Source organism: Hypoxylon trugodes (assembly GCF_022578975.1).
Source record: "Hypoxylon trugodes strain CBS 135444 unplaced genomic scaffold F4822scaffold_3, whole genome shotgun sequence".
NCBI classification, from domain to species: Eukaryota; Fungi; Ascomycota; class Sordariomycetes; order Xylariales; family Hypoxylaceae; genus Hypoxylon; species Hypoxylon trugodes.
Genome location: NW_026250018.1, coordinates 665,764 through 687,984, shown reverse-complemented (window position 1 = coordinate 687,984; position 22,221 = coordinate 665,764). Strand labels below are relative to the sequence as shown.

Sequence of the window (22,221 nt, the reverse complement as noted above, 5' to 3'; positions counted from 1 at the left end):
AGTACTAGTAGCTTTGCCCATGTTTCCAGACACTCGTTTCTAATATCTTAGTCGTTTTTTTTTTCTCTTTGGAACTGTTTGTTTGGTCTTTTTTGCGCTCGCGGACGGATTTACCCAGCGTCGAATCATTGGGCTTTATCCTCCTCTTGCTTGCACTTGCCTCCTCCCCCCCCCCCCCTGTTAGGCACTCTTTTCTACACAGGACCCAAGTCGCGCTTCGCGCACATGCAATATGGAGAAAAAGTACGCCGAGCTGGGAGAAGGCTCTGAGAAGCCACACGATGAAGCTTCTACTAGTGTCCCGGGCCCGGTTAATCAAGATATCCCCATAGATCATGTATTACAGCAAAGTAGCACAGCAGCGGAGTTCCCCAGGGTTGATACTTCCGGCTCGATCTCGATAGAAGCAAATCCGCCTTCACCCTCCATAGTGAGGGAGTCATCGACCATGGATCTCCTAGGAGCGTCTGCTCCGCCCGGTAGGACGGCGTCGATCTCGTCGCAATCTTCATCGGCCTTTTTGTCCGAGCATGGCGGACCTTCACGGCCAACTAGCGAGCAGCACACAATATCCGTAAGGCCATCATTGTCGGCGCTCCCTCAGCCTCCAGAATCGCAAGCAGGGGGTACAACTCTCTCGCCAATCCCATCAGCCTCTCCTGGAAATAGCATTGGCCCAGCTTCCCCTATCAACGCTTTCCAACCAACACCTCCTGCTGCCGCTACCACTGCTCCTATTGGACCTGCTGCTACTGCTGCTGCCGCCGCCGCTGCTGTGCCTCCAACTATGCAAAAGCCTGCCCCGTCTACGAAGGCTAAGCTTAAGAAAACCTCTTCGAATTTCATCGTAAGCTTACCGTCGTAATATTGGCTATATTGGTGCTGACCCTATGATAGAGGATTTTTGGATATACAACATGGCGCGACAGAGCAATGCTATCCCTTTCAGTCGCAGCTGCAATGGGAGCTGGTGTCGCCTATCCCCTGATGACGTTGGTCTTCGGTAAGATACCCGAAAGGATCGAAAGTTAAGTCTAAGTGACTGATTGGTGGTTTAGGTCAGCTTGTTGGAAGCATTGCAAACGCTAGGGCCAATTTGACTGGGCCTGGTGCGCAAGCACACTATACGCAACTCATCAACCAATACGTGTAAGTGCCTAGATATCCCTTACCAGAGTTTAGCTAAGTATATACAATTGTAGCCTCTTTATGGTGTACCTTTTCATAGGTAGATTCGTACTGGGATATGTTGCCACTGTAAGTTAATAACCCTTTCCGCGCAGAGACTCATACTCACAGCAAGAAAAGTTAGGATTTCGCATCATGAGTCTTCGTATCTCTTCGGCGATGCGTCTAGCATACTTCAAATCCTTGATTGGACTACCAGTATCGTTGCTAGACACGCAACCTCCCGGCCAAGTCGCTGCGATTATAACCACCACAGCCAACACTCTTCAGAACGGCATATCCGAGAGACTAGCAGCAATTATCCAGAATTTGTCGATGTTCGTGTCTGCGATCGTGATAGCTTACTCTCGCAGCTGGAAGTTGAGCTTAGTTACTAGCAGTGGCTTGCTCTTGATCACAATATGTTATTGCATCACGATACCATTCGTTGTAAAGAATATGAAGCAAGTTGAAGATGCAAACATCAAGGGATCTGCAGTTGCGAGCGAAGCTTTCAGCTCCATTAGGATGGTCGCTGCCTACGGAGCTGAATTGAAAATGGTGAAGAAATACAAAGAATGGGTTGATGAGGCGCAACGTAGAGGTCTTAGACTATCAAAAATAGTGGCTGTTCAGCAAGGAACCAGTACGTATTCTAAACCCTTTAATAGAAACCATATCACTAACTTAACTGTCTAGTCTACTTCAGTGTCTACGGGTTAGTTTCTAATATTATTTATGTGGATTTAAATACTGATAAAAGAATAGGACTTTTGCTCTGACGTTCTGGTTCGCGGTGAAGTTGCTGGTTAATTTAGAAATTGACAGCGTCGGAACATTAATTACGTTAGTATCCCATTAAAACCCCTGGCGGTATGAAGCTCACATTTTTACAGTGTTTTGATGTGCATAATGACAATTGTCTTGGGAATTGGTGGTATTGCAGCGCCAATTTCAGCAGCTGCTCGTGCTGCCGGCGCTGCTAGCATTCTTTTTAACGGTATTGACGCACCTAGACCTGTCACCACTGGACTCAAAGCCCCTGATGTCTCAGCGGCAGGGGACATTGTGCTCTGGGGGGTCAACTTCACATACCCCACGAGACCAAAGCTGAAGGTCCTTGATGGGTTAAACCTGGTACTCCCTGCAGGCAAGATCACAGCTATTGTGGGTCCTTCAGGGTCTGGGAAAAGCACAATCGTAGCTCTCATAGAGCGATGGTATGAACTGGATGGGGACAACGAGCAAAAGAAACTGGTAAGAAACTCAACTCCTAAAATACAAAATATTCTCAGTTACCAAGATACTAAATAGATTATTTTTCAGGTCCAATTCTTCCGCAACGGCACAATAAAAGTTGGGGATACCAAACTGATCGACATAGACCAGAAATGGTGGCGATCGCAAATCGGTCTCGTGCAGCAAGAACCATTTCTTTTTAACACCACAATTTTCCAAAATGTCGCAAATGGTTTAATAGGTACAGAATGGGAAGAGGCCGGTGTCGAGAAGAAGAGAGAATTAGTAGAACAAGCCTGCAAAGAAGCTTTCGCCGACGAGTTCATCTCTCGACTTCCCGATGGATATGACACACATGTAGGAGATGCCGGCATAAGATTGAGCGGTGGTCAAAGGCAACGATTGGCGATCGCTCGTGCAATTGTCAAACAACCAAAGATTTTGATCCTCGATGAAGCGACAAGTTCAATCGATGTTCGTGGTGAGAAGGTGGTCCAAGCTGCATTGGATAAAGTCTCCAAGAATCGCACTACGATCATGATAGCCCATCGATTATCAACAGTCAAGAAAGCTGATAATATCGTGGTCCTCGCCAAGGGTAAAGTTGTTCAATGGGGAAATCACGAAAGTCTCATGGCTAAAGGCGAGGGTCCCTATTGGGCTCTTACCACCTCGCAACAATTATCAATGGGTGAAAGCACAGGCGACTCAATAGACACTTCATCCGAAGTTACTGAAGTTGAAAAGAGGACTATGGATATTATGACACTTGACGAAAGCAAGGCCGAGATTCGCGACAGCGAAAGTACTGTGGTCGATGAGCCAAAACACAAGCCCAAAGGAATACTTGGAAGCTTCGGCGCCTTACTTCTAGAGCAGAAGCCATTTTGGCCCTGGTATGTGTGGATGTTGCTTGGCGCTGTGATTGCTGGTGGTAAGTCAACAATGGATCGTTAGGAATCGGGATTTTGCTAATAACCCCACAGGAAGTCCACCAGTGCAGGCATTCATATTTGCAGCACTCATTTCATCTTTCGCATATTGGGGCGATGTACTAATTGCAGTTACTGACTTCTGGTGTCTCATGTTCGTTGCCTTAGCTGGTGCAGCTGGCATTGGTTACTTTTCCCTCGGATACTCTTCAACAGTTGTCTCTTTCGTATGTCAAATGCAACTCTTCCAACACACGCCCTTAAACTAACTAATTTAGTACATCACTTCCACTTATCGCCGCGAGTATTTCGAGAATATTGTCTCCAAGGCTGTATCCTGGTTTGATGGGGATGGTCGTTCAATCGGTGCCTTGACCGGTATCGTGGCCAGTGACCCCACGCAACTGCAACAATTACTCGGAAATAACATGGCGTTCGCATTCATTTCAATTTTTAGTGTCATTGGATGTTTGACGATATCTTTCTACTTCGGATGGAAGCTTACCATCGTCGCGTTATCATCAGCGATGCCGTTGGCTGTCGCTGCCGGCTTCTTCCGCGTTCGGGTCGAAAAGAAGTTCGAGGCCATGAACTTGAAAGTCTTCTCCGAAAGTGCCAAATTCGCCACAGAATCAATCGGAGCTATTCGGACTGTCACCGCACTGACTTTAGAAGACAGTATCTCTCGTAGATACGAAGATTTGCTGGATGCGCATGTAACCAAAGCTTTCAAGCGGGCGCGATATGCAACTTTGGTCTTCTCGGCAAGTGATAGCCTGTCATTCTTGTGCATGGCTTTCGTGCTATGGTACGGAGGTACTCTACTGGTAGCAGGGGAGTACCAAACATTCCAATATTGTAAGCTCTTAGGAACCACTCACTCGAGACAATGGCTAATACCTCTTTTTAGTGGTCGTATACATAGCGGTAGTACAGGTAAAGCACTTTCAGATTATACCGTAGACATGAACAGCGGAACTGACCGAAATACCCAGGGCGCCACCGGAGCAGGTCAATGGCTGAGTTTCGGACCCAGTAAGTCTAGCCGCGTAATCTCGCTAGGGAGAGGGCTAAACATTTCCCAGATATCGCGCAAGCGACTGCAGCAGCAAACAGAATCCAGGCCATGAGAAATAAAGAAGGTGGCGATGGGCGAGGAATCACTTTGGACGAAGTAGTAGATGAAGAAAAACAAGGTGTTAAGATTGAACTACGCGATGTGTGGTTCAGATACCCAACACGGGATGTCCCGGTATTGAACGGGTTGAGCATGACTGTAAGTACTCCGCCCACCGGGAAACCACCCAATACTAACTTGCCAAGATTGAAAGAGGTCAATTCGCCGCCGTCGTCGGGCCGTCTGGTAAGTCCTTACTAACATTATCGGATGACTCTGATACTGATGTTATTCAGGCTGTGGTAAAACTAGTGTCATATCGTTATTAGAACGGTGAGTCTGTTCAATACTCTCAAGGTACAAATTAAATCTCATGTTTCATCTAGGTTCTACAACGTCAAGTCCGGAAGCATCACATATAACGATATCGATATTGATAATATAGATCTAAGGGACTACCGGAAGACAATATCGCTGGTAGCCCAGGAGCCATCCCTTTTCAACGGCACTATCCGAGAAAATATTCTTCTCGGAGTGGATCCCGACTCAATTTCTGCCGGGGAACTAGAACAAGTATGCCGTGATGCGGAGATTCACGACTTCATTAGCTCCCTGCCAGAAGGGTACAACACAAAAGTAGGCATCAAAGGAATACTACTATCCGGTGGCCAGAAACAGCGAATTTCGATTGCGAGAGCTCTCATCAGAAATCCTCGCCTCTTACTCTTAGATGAAGCAACCTCTAATCTCGACTCCCATACAGAGAAGCTTGTCCAATCTGTCTTTGAGAAGACGAAAAAGAATAGGACTATGATCGTTGTTGCACATCGGTTAGCCACCATTCAGAACGCCGACGTTATCTTTGTCCTAGGTGACGGGCAAGTTCTGGAGTCGGGCACCCATATTGGGCTCCTCCAGAAAAGGGGTGTGTACTATGGCATGGTACGTCTATCGAGACCTTTCTAGAATTACACCTATATGAAAATACTAATGGATCATGATAGTGTCAAGCACAAGCCTTAGATAGGTAAATTACTAGGCGATGCCGGTTGGGATTAGAATTGTATTGGTAATTACTAGAGGTGGGAGGAATAAATTTCGGTAATGCGGAACTCAACGAGACGCGAATCAAAATGAAGCTTTGAGAGATGGAGCAAAGGAATACATATCTTGCAATACGCAATTTTCCCACCCAAGTACCAAATAATTGTAATCATGAGAGACTAAACCCTACGATGCTACCTAAGAGACCAACTACCACACAACGTCGTAATATATCAGACCGGGATCGGCAGCGTGTTCGGCAGTCTAAGGCCAATTGGGCATGCCGAATCTTATTCATCCTTTTGATTTACAGGGTCCGTAGTATTCACCCCCCTGAATTCAGCATAAATCCATCTGCATGAGGTACAGGGTACTTCTGCCGTTCCTGATCCCTCCCGCCTCCAGTTCGCAGATAGCGCAATCTTATCTTCCGCTCCTACGGAGATGCGTGTGTGTCTGTGTGGTGTGGTGTCTGCCTCAGGGTCTCATATGCACGGGTTCCGGAACACGGCCGAGGGTGTGTACGTACCACCTAACCTATTTAGTCTCCGACAAGTAGAGATGCGTAAGTCTTGACTGTCGTACGATGGTCTGGGCAATTCTATCTCTATGGCTGCGTAATCTTCTCTTAACTCCAGGGATTCGGGACCGCATCTCGCGCGGCGATATTGTTACGGATGTTTCAAAGTTTCGTGACAGTATGGTAAACGTCACAAGCATTTTTAAACAAGAATATTCAGTTCTCACATAACGGTCGGGAGTGTTCGTTTCTACACTCACCCCCAGGCCCGGCTCCACCGTGGGTAAGGGTTGAGAGCCGCATGCGAATCTAGCTCACGAACTTCCTCTTCCGTTATTGACGATCAATAAAAGCAGGTAAATGCGTTTAAGCCATGTTATCGCAAATGGCGTGCTACTACTCCATACATCTCAACCCACCGGGTCGGAAGAGCGCCTAGGATTGTTTGATTTGATCTTATCTAACTCGTGCATTATAGTACATGTAGGGAGCTTGAGTTTGTTCGAGGCCTTGTATACTCTGGAGTCTTGATTAATTGAGCATATTGCTATAGTTGGAGGGTTTGCAGATAGCATTAGCAACGCGAAGCAAGGACTAAACACAACGACAAACTCTTCTATGCCCACTATCCGTACAGGAGTATGCAACGACACACCCATGTACCCAGGTATCAGCGAAGCCACTCAATTCTCATTTTGAAGATATGAGACACGCGTATACCAAGTATCCACGTGGGGGTCATATTGGACCGACCCGATGTCCGGGCTCAAGAGCGAAAGACAAACTGGTTCGATATTGCTGTGGTACAGCCGAGCTTCTGCAAAATCTGGACAAGCATCGATCATTGCCAAGAAAGGAATGTAGTAAGAACGGTATCTAGTCAAGAAGGTATACCCAAGCCACAAGGGCGACAGGTATCAGATGTCAGATCTTCTGTCAATGTACTTGTAACAAGGAACTTATAGAATCAGCCCTAACTGACGATGTCACATGTGATTCTGTCAATAGGTTACATGACATTATCGGCGCTGAGGAAGCCGTGGCGCCGACGCCGACACTCCATATCGAGACGTCTGAGAAGTATCTGATAGAGATGAAATAGTTGTGGGGGTCTTGTGGAATACAAGGAGCAAAACGCGTCATCAGCTCTTACGCGTCACCAACGAGGTGGATCTTTTAAACTGCATGCTTCGATCGCCCAAAATTTCACAATATTAAGATAGCGATCCCAAAGAAAGATATCACATTCCAAATATGGCGCAGTGTCATCTCAATTTCCTATCGCGAAGTATGTCGTCTACGAGACAACATGCGTCGTCATCCGCTCCCTGTTACTCGCTCATCACCGTACCGGCTGAACCTGCGAGCGCTTACTAGCCGCTCGGTCCTTGTTCCTTTATTCTAAGATACTATGGGATATGGGCGAATTCAACTACCTACCTAGGTACCTAGGTACCTAGCTACGTTACCTCTACTTGAGGTTTCGTCAGTCACGATATCTGTTCGCGGCGCCAAGCAAATACCTGGGTCTACCCAGAGTTGCCCTAAGCCGAGAGAAGAAGAAAAGGGGAAGTTTCGATACAAGACATCACTTTTTACCCAGATCTAATAGCCCGACCCCGAAATCCGCTTTATCAATATGAAATTCTTGAATATGTGATAGTATTGTCAAATTGGGGCTAGGCGTACCTATGGTAAAGGGCAATGGATACTTAAGTAACTCATAACTATATCGGGCACGTACCTGGGTATGCATTGGAAGAACTAAACGAAAGCCTGAATATACACACGAATGAGCTATCTGACTGAGTGCGGATATAAGGCTCATCACGACATATTCTATTAGAACTAAGTAGTGTTATACTATCCCCAACTGTTACTTAACCATGACAGTGTGGTCTGTCAAACTAGGAGGACTACCTAGGTAGGGGTGAACGCTGATTCGTGGTGTTTGGTTTTCTATGTGAAAAAGTCTACCTTAAGAGGGTAGGTCCTAGGTAGCTAAACACCGACCTGAAGCCTCTAGGTACATATAGGTTACCCGTTCGGTCACCGTGTTCTTCACCGAAAAGTCATCGATTTAGATTAGTACCTAGAGTTTCTAATATACCTAGGTAGTGAAAAGAGCGTACACATTGTCTACGAATGTAGTCGGCAATAAAGGCAGCTCAAGACATGCGTCTGACGTGTAGACCATCTGAAGTAAGTTATAACATTACCTCCCAACACAGAGAACCCACCATACTCTACCTATCCATACTCCACCCGTATAACCCCCAAAATCAAAAATTCGCGGTTGAACTCAGATAGGAATACGTCTTGATCTTAGCCACCATGGCGAGCACCCTGATAACTCGATTGAAAGAAATGCGCGACCCAAGCGCCGGTACCACCAAGCCATACGGACACAAAAAGCGGGAAGAATAAATCAAAAAAATTAAATAATCAACAAGAAATGAAAATAAGTTGGCAACGCCAAATCGGTATGGGTGCTGCTTATCTCCGCAAAATATCGCGTTCCCTAGTATCCCACCATTATCTCTATTTACTCTAGCATAAAGAATATAGCCCAATGCCTAGGAGGATATCCCCAGGCTGTCCATTGTAGCCCACAGGAGCCGCCTTTGAAGACGCAAGACTCGGGCTTGTCCAAGATCTTATAGACTCCAGGACTGGAACTGAAGCGCCGTTAATAACTTTAATTAAATAAATGATATATAGATTTGGTCGCTCTTCGAACGATCCTGATATAGCAATCAGTTGTTTGTCGGATGGCATCCACTGTTTTGTGGTGATACTAGTAAACTTGTCGGCGTCATCGGAGGGTATTCCCAAAATGCCTCCCACTTGCCTTTCACGCCGCCGGAGGAAAGTAGTAAGTTCGCGCCAGAGGTTCAAATCGCTGCATTCGGGTTTATCCCTTAAGGTATCGTAGCTGACTTTGGCTTCGTCAGTCGCTTCGATAGTCAATGGTAGATTTAAACAACCCAGGTAGCTCAGGTAGCTCTCTGGGGACACGATCACTTCGAACCGTGTTCTATCTAACGAGTGATAGCCCAGAGGAGAATAAACACGTACAATGCTACCTAGTCGGACGTTGTCTTTCATGGTTTGGTCTATCTCCGCTGGTAAAAAAAGAGCTCTTGTTGGTTTGCAGCTATTGTTCAATACCAAGTCGAGGCTCGACGGAGCGAAATCCATTTTTGGGCCATGGGAGATTATTTTAGCTTGTAATGGATCAGCACCATTTGAAACCCAGCGTGAAATAATCGCTGAAATAACTCGGGGGGCTTGTTCAGACTCAGAGCGAAATCGGGTCATGCCAAAATGGTCATCATCGATAGAAATAGGGGTGGCATCGGGAATTAAAGCCCACTCTGGTGGTAACATCTGATATGATTAGCGGGAAGGCGCTCTGAAATGGAACGAATAATACTCACAAGGTCGCTGTTAGGAAGAGCCTTCGTTGCGAAGCAGCAGGCTATATGATATAGTTTATCCGCCCTACAAGCAGTGAAGAAGGATTCTTGCATTTCAGTAAGCTGTCTCAATTCAACCTTTGCCTCAGTCCAGTCCTGCTTCTGGACACTCTCAGCAATCCCAGGCATCCCAAGTTGCTTCGCGGACATAAAGGCCCATTCCGCAAGCCCAGCCTGAGAATGAGGGGTATTAAATAAGAACGCCCCTTGCCGACGCATATATTTCCTCTGCCCTTCAAGTTTGCATTTCCCCTGTTCCTGGCTCACAATGGCCGCTTCAATCATCTGTTGGCACTCGTTAGCATATCTTAAGAGAAAGAGCATATTATAACTATTATTGACTGAAGCCTACCTGTTCATATATCAAGCCCCCATAACCATGAGCGAAGAACACAATGGGCCGAAGACACCATGCATCCATCAAATTTTGGTCAGTGTCGGTAGGTATGTCCTCCCATTTATTGACGGCGTCTTTTGACTTAGAGGGGTCATAAAAGAATACGGGGAAGGTATTCGCTAATCGTTCGGCTTGCTTTCTGAGTTTGTCTCTATCGAGAATATCAACTAGCCGACAACTTCCGTCACTAGGATTAAACCAGCTTCTCGTGTCGTACCCGTAGGTGAAGATTCGAGCGCCCGGGAACTGTTTTGCGAGAATTTTTGTCGGCCAAAAATCTTTCGATTCCCGAATTTTCCAGGGGGTATCTCGATCTTCTGTGATATCATGGAGGAAAACCATGCTATAGAAGTCGGTCAGGACAATCATAGATGGAATGCAAAGAAGGGGAAAGCCTGAATTTTCTTGCTTGAGTAGCCTCATGAGATACTAATATCATATCATGTTGGCCTTCAAAAAACGATTATACTAACTCAACTTCTGCCTCCATTCCTTCGGATGGGTGATTCTGCGCACCAAAATCATCCCTAGTGTAAGGAGTCCCATTTCCATATTGCACATAATACCCGACATCCGCAGGTCGTGTGTTGTCGAAGGGGGTTGCTGTCCCTGAATCTTCAACGGTTTCGGGTTGTGTGATAGTATGGAAAACATGGTGTATAGATTTAACACCGTTCAATATTATTCGGTACAAACCAGGCATTGTACGCTACCTGCGAGTTGGTCATAGCAGACATATTACCTTTTTGGGATTCTTCGAAGGGCGGCTCTCTTCTTATCTACCCCGCTCTAAGGCGCAAATCTGCCCCAGGCAAATGATCTGTCCTGATCTGTCCTGAAGGGGGCCTATAATAGCCCATAATTTGCGCAACTTATGCACCACGAATAGCTGAAACTTCTTGACTTGCTGAAACCTGAATATATTATTGGTTGGCAGGATCAGTTCAGCTCTTTACTTCATCGGAATTGATCCCTATCTAGGTATCTATATGCACGTGCACGTAATACGTAGTGAGCACACATGTAATATTGAACTGCCACCGCCATCCATCCTCTAACAGCCTGCTTCTACGCTCACTGAGGCAATATTCACCCGAAATCAAGCGGAAACCCCTTTGGAGTAGAGAAATTCCTAGTATCAACTTACATTTCGACATCATGCACAAGTCCTTCGAAGCTGAGTCTGGCGGCTCCCCCTTCAGCCGGTGTCATGGCTGGGGCGGTCTATATGTTCTATACAGCAATCGCCGCCCGATCAGCCTGCTCCCGGATTATTAGACGGTTCTTAGGAAACTGCGTGGATGCACCACATTTCTGGGTGTTCAATAGAATGCTCCTCGTATTCAATTAACAATATGGCCATTTTACAGGCCTCTCCTAACTTTGTGAAAATTATCGTCTGTTGCGACGGTACAGGAAGCTCTGGAGTTGAGGAGAACGACCACGACAAGACTAACGTTTGGCGAATCCGACAAGGCATAAAGGACATAGATAGCAACGGCAATCAGCAACGAGCATGGTACTTCCCTGGAATCGGTACGGATCGAAAATCCTCCTCTCCGCTTCAGATAAGAGACCGATGGGACCAAGCTTTTGGGACAGGACTCGACGAAAAGATCAGAGAAGCATATAAATTCATCTGCTACAATTACAAGAGCAGGAGGGACCAGATCATGCTCATCGGATACTCCAGGGGGGCTTTCACTGTAAGGTGTCTCGCCGATCTCATCACTAACGTTGGACTCCTTACCGACCAGGGATTTCACCGTTTCGCTGAGGTTTACGACCTTTGGAAGAAAAAAAGCGAGAAAGCATTGTGTGGTCTCTGCGACGAGCTAGCAAAGTTGTATTACATTCACCGCAATGTCCGCATCCAAGTCTGCGGTGTTTGGGACACAGTCGCTTCTATAGGTGCTCCGTTGCCGAGCATATTAGGAATACTACCGCCCAGCCCAAATTTTATCCACTCCGACCTGAACCCCAAGATTGTCAAAGCATTCCAGGGCCTCGCGATTCACGAGCATCGCCACAACTTCCGACCTATCGTTTGGAAATGTGTTAACGACGAATTGAAAAGTTCCTCCCTAGAACAGTGTTGGTTCGCTGGGTATCATGCCGACGTAGGAGGGGGTAGAAAAGATGAAGCCCTTGCGCATATTTCCCTGGCGTGGATGATTCATAAACTAGATAAAGCAGGCGTTGAATTTAAAGATACAATATTTCAACATCCTCCGTCCTATCGAGGATGGACATTGGGAAATCGTGAGCACTCCTCCATCCGCATGACCCATTTATTTCCCAGGGCAGCTATTCTAACCATATATTCAACATAGCTGAACCTCAAGACGAGGATCTAACGCGTCAAGGCGGTGATCCATCATGTGAAGACGAAGACTCAACGCATCAAAGAAGAGCGTCCGCGCATCGGATCAGAGACTCGATGACTCGTCGCTTTTGGTTTCACGGATCGTGGATTCGAAAGCCACGGATACAATTTTGGACTCCAAACAAGCATTTGGAAATGGTCAATCCTCCCGAAGATGCAGTTTCCAACGAAGGCATCCACCCCAGTGTAGAGTTTTTTCGCGACATGCGAGGCTTATCACTCGGAGGCATTACCCGTGACAGACCTGCTAGCCCGGATCGCAATTTAAATAGCGAGTATGTCTGGTCTTTCCCATTTGCAGGACGCATACTCCCGGGAAATGACACTATGTACCGGGAGCACAATGGGAGTACAACCTATAGCGTAAAGGAGGCGCGCCTAAGCCCATTTGAAATGAGTCTTCTCGCGAACTGGGCACGGAAAGATCTCTCTGGATACGGAAGAACAAGTCTCGCGGAGCCAGGTGCCCCCCGGCCCGGAACACTGCTTCCCATGATTTTGGGGTGGCTACAACGTCAGGAATTGAGCATTGTAGCAGATATTGCGCTATGACACGATCCACATGCTAATAATAAGAAGTCTAGAAGGTATCTATATCTAGGACGCAAGGCAATCAACCGCAGGGAGGGCCGATCGCAAGCCTACTAATACTCCGCATATTAACGTAAAAAACCTTGGAACACACTAACCCACCCCGATAAGCTGTCTAAGGACTTAGATAACCACATATGTGATTCGAATTGATCTGGACGTAGGATACCTAGTATATTGAGTTTCTTACCTTCAATAGAAAATAGAACAGTAATTAAACGTAGAAAAAAAGTTGAAAAACAAACTAGTGTATAATCACAACCGGTTAACCAATTGCTAGAGTGTGGCGGTGCTAACGGAATCGATTGTTCATTCCGGACTCAGTGCTTAGTTTCTACTAGCCCTGCGCCATGTCGGTGGCCCAGCTCAGGGAGACCACTCTTGCTCCCCATTGTGGAAACAGGCGGGTAAGCCTAGACAGTTACAAAGCAGCCTCGAATAATGACCATCTAGATGACAGCAGCTAATACTCGACACCACTAACCCCCACCCAGGCAGAAATATACCGGCCCAAGTCATATTAATAGTATTGAGATCCTCGGCAGTTGTACACGCCCGCTACCTTATTAGTGATATCTCCCTGCGCCATTCCTAATTCGAATGACGATATTCATCCGTCAGGTCTGAGAAATACGATGTAAAAGACACCCTCTTGCATCCGAGCCAAAAATTACACGTGTAGGGTAAGAATATCTGCCCAGGGAGGTACAATAAGACGCCTTTGCAAAAGTAGATTTAATAATCAACTACATATTTGGCTGGTGAGGAGACGTCTCGTAACACAGCTTTCTACTTGTTCGGTATGCGTCATCTTATTCCATATTTCTCATGCCTCTGAATTCGAGCCCAGTACACCGTATGGTTGTTGAGCATCAACGCCTTTCTCACGCCCTCCAGTCGAGCCCGCATTGGCCGTCTCGGAGAGGGTGAATTTTTGTTCAGCAGCCAAACCGGGGTCGTTCTTAGTGCCGAATTCAGAGAAACTAGCGTTCTTTGATTTGTCCTCGGTACCAATGCTGTCATCCTCCTTTAGATTCTTTCCGTGTGGACCAGAAGGGTCCTTCAAGTATTGGCTCTGAACATAAGAGGGTGCGATGCCCGCATTGCTACCCTGTCCAGATGTCCTGGTGTTTGAGGTGGAAGTAGATGTGTGAACGCCACTTTCGTGTGGCCTTGAAGCGGATGTGAGATCTTCTCGCGGAACCTGCTGAGGCACGGCTTGATTGGCCTGACGGAAGGACTGGGACTCCGCAGCTAGGGAGTCTTGTGCGACGATACCGGGTCCTTCACCTGTGATGGGGGCATTCTTGCCGGTGGTGATCTTAGTTCCTTCACTGGGCGCTTTTGCTGCCATCTTTATTGGCTTGGTTTTATGTGGCTTGTCGGTAAGAAGTTGGTGAAAAATGATGGGCGATTGAAGTAATTTCGTACGGCGGTATTCGAAAGTTAGTATGAACAATTGATTTGGGATTAAAATTGGTTTCTAAGTTGCTATTGATTTGATCGTTGAGGTTTCTATTACAATTTGCTTTTTTAAATGCTACTTTCTCTCGAGCTTGTAGATTTGTGTGAATAGGAGAGGCTTCCATGGTTGACGTCATAGAGGCAAAACGTCAGTGCTGTGCGGCAATGACTTCATCAATTATACCAATACCCTGCACCTGAGATACAATACAGAAAACTGCATGTGCAATCACACGTAATGATATAATTTTATGGAGCTACCCTTGGAGCACAACTACTTGAACTGAAGTGAGTTGAATTGCTACTCAAAGTCAAACAAAGCGCCTCAACCGGAGATTTCAGTCCGAGATGGCTGGATTGTACGCACCAGCTATACAACTCAATCTCCGATGAAATCGTTCTCACCAACATTAGCATTGGAAAGGTGGGAGTAATTCACCTGCCTCGGATGCCTCTCTTAACGAATAAACGGTCGCGTACAGCCCGCCCACGCAGATGAATCCTCCTGCAAGGACCGTCAATACAGAAGCAATAAACATGATGCGCCTCTTAAACCCCCCATGATACCCCCCTTTGAAGTGATAGGTATCGTGTAACCAAAATGCACCAGAAAGGCCATAAGTATCTAAGATGCCACGTTAGAAATCACCGCAAAAAGCAAATAGCGTTAGAAAGGGGAACAGGTCTCAGGTACATACACCAAGCAGCGAACAGGGATGCCGCAATTCCAACTAGGTAATTGAATATGGGGATCCCAACTGCAAATATAAACGCCACAACGTTACCTAGAAGAATAAGCAACGTCCACACGCTCCAACCGGCAAAAGTATGCGAGTGAATATGTCGGCTGCGTCTAAAAAGGCGCACGAATACGAGTTTGGCTGCAGTATGAATATTTAGGCTTCCCGCAATCACCAAGTTAGGAATAGCAAGTCCGAAGGAGATCTTAGACCACAGCGGACTTAAACTGAGGAAACTTGGACTTGCGACGCCTTTTCCGACATACCAATAAGTTACGATGGCGAACACGATGTAGAGGCTAGTGGCTACGATTTGCAGCGTCCACGCAGCCTTCATCGCGTCTTGTGGGTGCTTCATCTCCGAGATAAGAATGAAGAACATCCAATGACCGGCGTAAGCGAATACAGGATTGGTGATACTGAAAAAAGCAGAAGTGAAATCGCTTGCTCTTGCGATTACGATATTCCCCGCGTCAATTGGGCTCGCCCCAGCGCCAACTACAGCCACAATTCCTGCAGTAATGATAGATATACCCCCCGCAAGAGAGAGCCGACTAAGATTATTCAGGGTCCGAGGGAAACTGCAAACAGCCACCGCGATTGAGAATACTCCGGCAAAAGCAAGTGTGCAGAGTTTTCCGTCAGAGAGAACAGTAAGGGCCAATTGGCCGGCCAGGATCTGCGAACCGGTAGCACAGACGGCGAACATGATGGTTCCTGCGCCTAATATCTCTCTACCAATAGGTCCAAATAGGATGTACCCAGCATCGCCCATATTATGTACTACATGCTTCTATCAGCCAGATCTCAGATGACTACAGCGATTATATATGGTTCGCTTACCCTCGGGATGCCTCAGCTTAAACTCAATTTGCAGCCAAGCTGTGAAAGTAGCGAATGCACCCAAGAATGCGATTACGATGACGCCTGGAACGATACCGACTGCATCTAGTGAACTTGGCAGACTTAACATGCCATTTGAGATAATCTCAGTTATCATCAGAACAGCAGTGAATTGCCACGGCAGTGTCTTGTACTTGATATCATGGTCATCCTCTTGCCCGAAGACATCGTTTGAGAGCCCGGGAGTCGCAAAGTCCACCTCGCAAGCATTCTCGAGTGATGCAGTACGGTCTTGGTTTGCTTTCTCTTGCGAGAACTCGTCAGGATGACAGGTATTGCTTGCCATGGTGCTGAAGTCGGTGCTATGTCCGCGCCCAAGTCGTTTCACTGAGAATGGTATCGGTGCAACCTATCGCCCACCTCACTGTCGCTGAGTAAGCGTACGTAGATAACGGACGCAAATAGGCCGGACAAGATGAGCAATCTGATTAATGCTGAAGATGCGGCCGGAATACTCAAATTGGGTATTCCAATATTGCTAGTTGGTCCTCACAGTCCTCTACCTAGGTACGCATCATTAAGGGACGTTATCGCTGCAGATAACATATAACAGACGGCATATATGAGATAACCTCCTATCTTGCCATGGTGGGGGTTGCAGACAAGGTTGTAGCAGAACTACGGCATGATGTTGGTAAGGATACCTTCAACCTCCAACTACCCTGGTAGACACTGGCCGGGGTATAACGGATCCATCCGAGAGAGATATCCCTTTTCGGAAATCAAATTATTGGATCGCGGCTTTGGATTGGATCGTCTTCACGATCAAGGTTCGAGCTAGGAAACTCTAGTTTTATGTGGGACTATGAACCTAATCATCTTTGGTGATAAATGATAGATATTTGAAGTTGAATATAGCTGCAAGTCGACAGTCAATCTAAACTATAGAAATAGCAGGTAGAAAAGATCATAAATCCCCATGATGTAAATCCAGAGGTCTATTACATAGTTAACCTTGAGTAAGGTCAGCTGAATTGAAAGTAGAAGGCATATCAAGAATTCAAAATGAAAGATACGTTAGACTGGTTTCAGGCCTAGAAGTTGAAACATTATTAGTAGCATTCAGGACGAAAACGTCATAGTTTGTTAAAGCTTCGGGACACTATCCATAGACCTTCTTTTATAATGAACATGGTACTAATAACATCCTCCATATTCAAAATATTCCAACTCGTTCACAGAACCTTACCAGGCTAGTTATTCGGAGCTTCGCGCTCGCGCTCGCGAAAGACGATAGTCCGTAAAAGAGTCAGACCCGACGTTCGGGGACAGGGTCAAGAAATAATTAATATATTCCAGCGCAACGAACCAATCATAATTCGGTAAATGGTCATAAACGATCCCCAATTAGTGCGGGGTTAGCGGGCTAGCTAACCACTATAGCTTCTCCAATCAATTTTTGGACTTTTGTCACCGACCGATGTCGCCCTAGATTTTTTTTTCTCTTGTGAATATTCGACTCACCGAGAATTACGGTGAAGTTATAAGACTTTTTCTGACAACTCTTCGTCCCGAGTTAGTCAATTGCCATATTTTTCCAATTTGTGGCATCGGGTACGATTATTCGAAGGCCTTCTTTGTCAATTGGCTTTGTTTCGATAGTGGGAGTAACAATTTCGACCCCTCGTTCAAGCCCGAAAGCCCACCATGGCTTTACATACCCTCCTCCGAGCTAGGGCTCCAGCAGCTCTGGCTCGGGGCGCTCTTGCACCATCTATACAATATGCGTATGTCAAAAGTAATTCAATTGAATCTCTATATAGCATCTAATTAAGAATTATATCGCATAGTCGCCTTTTAAGCACAACACCCTACCGCCGATCCAATGACTCCGACCTCAACAAAGTCTCCCGTCACATCACACAACCCAAAGCCCAAGGCGCGTCGCAAGCCATGTTATATGCGACAGGTCTTACCGAAGACGATCTATCGAAACCCCAGGTCGGTATCTCTTCGGTATGGTACGAGGGCAACCCGTGTAATATGCACTTGATGGATCTATCCGCCGTCGTCAAAGAGTCTGTCGCAAAAGCTGGACTTATTCCTTACCGGTTTAACACAATTGGTGTCTCGGATGGTATATCTATGGGTACGACTGGTATGCGATATTCTCTACAGAGTAGAGAAATCATCGCCGATAGTATTGAGACCGTTATGCAGGGCCAATGGTACGATGCGAATATTTCGTTACCTGGATGCGACAAGAATATGCCTGGTGTTTTAATAGCTATGGGTCGAGTAAACCGACCTAGTATCATGGTTTATGGTGGTACTATCAAGCCTGGTTGCAGTATGGCCGGTGCGCCAATTGATATCGTTAGTGCTTTCCAGGCTTACGGACAATATATATCGGGTGAGATCACGGAGAAGCAACGTTTTGACATTATTCGACATGCATGCCCCGGAAAGGGTGCATGTGGTGGAATGTACACGGCGAACACCATGGCTACAGCTATCGAGACTCTAGGTATGACCTTAACGGGCAGCAGTAGTTGTCCTGCCGACGACCCGAAGAAGATCGAGGAATGCGAGCGCATTGGTGAAGCTATTAAGGTTACCATGAAGGAAGACATCCGCCCACGAGACATCATGACGCGGGAAGCCTTTGAAGAAGCCATGGTAGTGGTCAACATCCTCGGAGGCAGCACAAACGCTGTCCTTCATTTAATTGCCATCGCCGATTCCGTCGGTCTCAAGCTTACCGTTGATGACTTCCAAGCCGTATCCGACAGGACGCCCTTCCTAGCCGACCTCAAGCCCTCCGGTAAATTCGTCATGGAAGACATGCACAAGATCGGCGGTACCCCCGCGCTTCTCAAATTCCTCATCGGGGAGGGCGTTATTAAGGGTAACGGTATAACCGTAACCGGAAAGACGATAAAACAAAACGTCGAATCCTGGCCATCCTTCCCCAACGACCAGAAGATCATCCGACCATTCTCCAACCCCATCAAACCAACCGGACACATTCAAATCCTACGCGGATCTCTAGCACCCGGTGGTTCCGTCGGTAAGATCACGGGTAAAGAAGGTTTAGTATTCACCGGAAAGGCCAAGTGTTACGACCAAGAAGACGATTTCATCGAAGCGTTAGAACGTGGTGAAATCAAGAAGGGCGAGAAGACCGTTGTTATCATCCGATATGAAGGACCCAAGGGTGGCCCCGGTATGCCAGAGATGTTGAAACCGTCTTCAGCGATCATGGGATACGGTCTAGGTGGTGACGTCGCGCTATTAACCGATGGTCGGTTCTCTGGTGGTAGCCATGGTTTCCTAATCGGTCATATTACCCCTGAGGCGCGCGAGGGTGGACCTATTGGTCTTGTACGTGATGGTGATACTGTTACCATCGATGCCGAGAAGCTCGTTATCAACAGCGACGTTAGTGAAGCCGAGATGGCGGAGCGAAAGAAGTCGTGGACGCCGCCGCCACCCCGGTATGCTCAGGGTACTTTGACGAAATACGCGGCGCTTGTTAGCGATGCCAGCCACGGCTGTATCACAACAGGACAATAAAATTTCTGAAGTTCTAAAAAGGGGTATATAAAACCAACATTCGGATGAGTAGCTGAACCTCTTGTATCTATCGGTCTTATACGCTCGGTGGTATGTCTGTGGGTTAGGTATCGGTCCGGAAAAGAACAAAAAGCGTACTCTAGCCACTCTACAATTTCAGAGTGGTAAATAATGAATAAAAAGTTAAAGTTCAAACGGACAAACGTTCTCGAGAAGCTTGCTTGGGCATCTATAAAAGGCCGAGATCTAACTGTAGTTAAAATGCGTAACATTAAGAAGACCCCAATCGTCGAGGTTGAAGTCGATGAAAGCGAAAATGATGATACACTCTTTTCCTTCATCTACCCTTCCTTCCCTTCCTCTTTCCTATCCTTCATAACTTACGGCCCAGCCGAAGGCTAACTAACACATGGATGTCGTACTGCTCATACCTATATCCTTTTCATGTCCTTCATCTCCCTCCTCTTCACCTACCTACCCGTGGGGGTAGTCCTAATTCGTCCCACCACATTCGACATCATCCCATTTAAATACCTAGCGTAAGTTTTCGATGCGAGGGAAGACCAAAGAAAAGCGATAAATTCAATGCATGGCTCCGCCCCCTCCGTAAAATGCATCACGATGACGTTAGACAATGCTGCAGTGCTGAACAAATAACAAACGTGCCCACCGTTTCGGTGATGGCACCGAAAATTTCAAAGAATGGAATAAAAGCACGCAAGCGACTCTCCGCGCGGAGTATTCGTTCATTCATTTCTTGCCTTTTTTCCAGGCTTCAATGAATGCTGCTTTGTCCCGCAGCGACAGACCGACTCTCTTATTGCGGGCTAATCGCGCGAGCGCATCGGCGATCTTGTCGAGTAGAGCTCGTTCCTCCGGCGTGAGATGCGCATCGTCGTCTTCGCCTTCCCCCGCCTCGTCGTCGCTAGGAGCGATTTCGTTGTCGGAACCGTTTACCCCATTGGTCTCGGCGGCTGAGTTATTGGTTACACCCTCGGCGATGCGAACCCTTATGAGATGCGTAGGCCTACTAAGTAGGTTCCATAGGAAGGAGAGGTAGGCGCCGGGAACTGGGGTCGTGATGTCGGGAGGTGTGTAGCGCATGCTGACGGGGAAGATATGCGCATCGGCTGGAGCGGAGACAAGGGATGGGGAGAAAGGGAGGATACCCTTGCCGTTTGTGGTCGTCATTTCGGGGAATACTGCGATCACCCGTTGGGGGTACTGCTCTACTAGCGCGCGGATCGTCGTTAAGTTGCGAGGCGAGGGAGGGGTGAGGACAGGCGGCGAAAGGGCGAGCAGTATGGCGCGCAAAAGCGACACACGCTGGACTTTGCGAGTTCCCGGATAGGAAACAGTGAATACTGGGTCGAAGATCGCGGCGAGATATAAGGCATCAATAGGGCTCGTAAACTGCGCGGCGATAATCGAGCGCTGGGCGTTGCCGGGGAAGCGCGAGCTTGGTTGTTGTGACAGCGAGCCACGCTTGACGCCGTCGAGTTGTAGATCCACCCACCATATCCCCGGTATACCCAGGAAAGTCCATAACATCAATTTGCGAGCGACCTGAGGCACGAGAAAGGTTGGGAGATTATCGAGGATAAGGAAGAACAGCGCGCTGTACGATAGGAAGAGTGGTAGTCGGAATAGGAAGAGGAATGAATGGAGGATGGTGGAGAGCGTTGATCTCGGTGTCGACGAGGGGATGAAGGGCGAGATGCCGGAACCTGGGTTTTGCGATGTCAGACACATACTCATCACGATGATGCTATTCGAGGCATCAAACACGATGGTAGAGGGTCGGGGTTTAGAACTTACCTCGGTCACGAAATTGGCTGTATTTCTCCATCTTGGTGAAGCTCTAGAGCTATGGGAATACGCTGGAAATAGAGGATCGTATTAAGGAGCTATATAATAGCTAGTTGAGATCGACAAAGTCTGTCTGTCTGTCTGTCTGTCTGAGACTTTGCAGTTTGGGAGGCTTCGCTACCGAGACATTTAAGCAACAGGAATGCCGAAGGGTTAGACAGAAACGGTAACCGTTAGAAGCGCCCAACTGCCAACGCAAAGAGAAGAGGTGTGTGATAATGTGAGAAGTTAATGGCCACGGGGAATTTATTTTTCAACCTGTCAGAATTGAAGTAGACATGATTTTTGATGGGTTCAGTCAATGTCGTCAAGGTTTCGAATGTTTAGCATGTGAAGAAGACGATCCAGTGTTCCAGGGCTAATATACTTCCAAGCTTTTAAGCTTTAGGTACCTTCAGGGCTACTAAACTTTTTCCCCCACCCGCTGTCATACCCGAAGTTTACAAGTATTGATCGTACCTGAAGCCGTACCAAAATGCATTAGCCTTTGAAGCTTGGACCAACAGAGTGAAGTGGCACGCGGGCAATTCCACTTCTCTTCAGATGCCCCATAAAATAACTCCAATCTTTCCCCAAATCGTCCAAAGTACCCAAGTACTTGAGTGAGTTAGGTAATCTGTCCAACCGATTACCGTTTTAGATCATTTGGGTTGACCGTTGCCGGGCCAATATCCACAAGTAAGCAAATGAAGCTAATGCACGAATTGGATAAACGTAACATTTGCACAATTCATTCACCATAACTCGCTCTACCGCTCGTAATCGTCAATTAATTCTCTTATCAATTACACAAACCCCGTCGTTGCTATCACCTCCAGGGCTATCACCTATCACCTTTCGCTCATTGCTCAATGGAA

The 22,221-nt window shown here is 47.0% G+C and overlaps 7 protein-coding genes across 7 annotated transcripts; 3 read left to right on the top strand and 4 right to left on the bottom strand.

Moving 5' to 3' along the window:
• Positions 1-232: 232 nt before the first annotated feature.
• F4822DRAFT_426524 (P-loop containing nucleoside triphosphate hydrolase protein) lies at positions 233-5,486 on the top strand (the record flags this gene model as incomplete). Its single annotated transcript, XM_051460576.1, has 18 exons — positions 233-847; positions 898-1,003; positions 1,059-1,149; positions 1,203-1,257; positions 1,309-1,813; positions 1,867-1,885; positions 1,936-2,013; positions 2,064-2,424; positions 2,494-3,340; positions 3,393-3,565; positions 3,617-4,196; positions 4,249-4,274; positions 4,334-4,373; positions 4,424-4,614; positions 4,662-4,701; positions 4,752-4,788; positions 4,842-5,397; positions 5,460-5,486. The coding sequence occupies 18 exons, from the start codon at positions 233-235 to the stop codon at positions 5,484-5,486; spliced, it is 4,347 nt and encodes a 1,448-aa protein (XP_051316449.1).
• Positions 5,487-8,569: 3,083 nt separating this feature from the next.
• Positions 8,570-10,598, bottom strand: F4822DRAFT_426523 (uncharacterized protein; the record flags this gene model as incomplete). Its single annotated transcript, XM_051460575.1, has 4 exons — positions 8,570-9,409; positions 9,460-9,783; positions 9,851-10,238; positions 10,369-10,598. 4 exons carry the CDS (start codon positions 10,596-10,598, stop codon positions 8,570-8,572), a joined length of 1,782 nt encoding a protein of 593 aa, XP_051316448.1.
• Positions 10,599-11,250: 652 nt separating this feature from the next.
• F4822DRAFT_426522 (uncharacterized protein) lies at positions 11,251-12,833 on the top strand (the record flags this gene model as incomplete). The annotated part of the gene is made up of 2 exons (XM_051460574.1): positions 11,251-12,157; positions 12,229-12,833. 2 exons carry the CDS (start codon positions 11,251-11,253, stop codon positions 12,831-12,833), a joined length of 1,512 nt encoding a protein of 503 aa, XP_051316447.1.
• A 277-nt stretch (positions 12,834-13,110) lies between these two features.
• Positions 13,111-14,604, bottom strand: F4822DRAFT_160175 (uncharacterized protein). The gene has a single exon (XM_051453120.1). The coding sequence runs from the start codon at positions 14,224-14,226 to the stop codon at positions 13,699-13,701; it is 528 nt and encodes a 175-aa protein (XP_051316446.1). The 5' UTR covers positions 14,227-14,604; the 3' UTR covers positions 13,111-13,698.
• A 142-nt stretch (positions 14,605-14,746) lies between these two features.
• Positions 14,747-16,265, bottom strand: F4822DRAFT_426520 (transmembrane amino acid transporter protein-domain-containing protein; the record flags this gene model as incomplete). Its single annotated transcript, XM_051460573.1, has 3 exons — positions 14,747-14,961; positions 15,035-15,859; positions 15,920-16,265. The coding sequence occupies 3 exons, from the start codon at positions 16,263-16,265 to the stop codon at positions 14,747-14,749; spliced, it is 1,386 nt and encodes a 461-aa protein (XP_051316445.1).
• Positions 16,266-17,372: 1,107 nt separating this feature from the next.
• F4822DRAFT_394059 (dihydroxy-acid dehydratase) lies at positions 17,373-19,699 on the top strand. Its single transcript, XM_051457333.1, has 2 exons — positions 17,373-17,706; positions 17,770-19,699. The coding sequence occupies exons 1-2, from the start codon at positions 17,627-17,629 to the stop codon at positions 19,493-19,495; spliced, it is 1,806 nt and encodes a 601-aa protein (XP_051316444.1). The 5' UTR covers positions 17,373-17,626; the 3' UTR covers positions 19,496-19,699.
• Positions 19,700-21,780, bottom strand: F4822DRAFT_394057 (uncharacterized protein). The gene is made up of 2 exons (XM_051457332.1): positions 21,314-21,780; positions 19,700-21,222 (listed from the first exon to the last, which is right to left on the bottom strand). The coding sequence occupies exons 1-2, from the start codon at positions 21,342-21,344 to the stop codon at positions 20,246-20,248; spliced, it is 1,008 nt and encodes a 335-aa protein (XP_051316443.1). The 5' UTR covers positions 21,345-21,780; the 3' UTR covers positions 19,700-20,245.
• Positions 21,781-22,221: the final 441 nt, after the last annotated feature.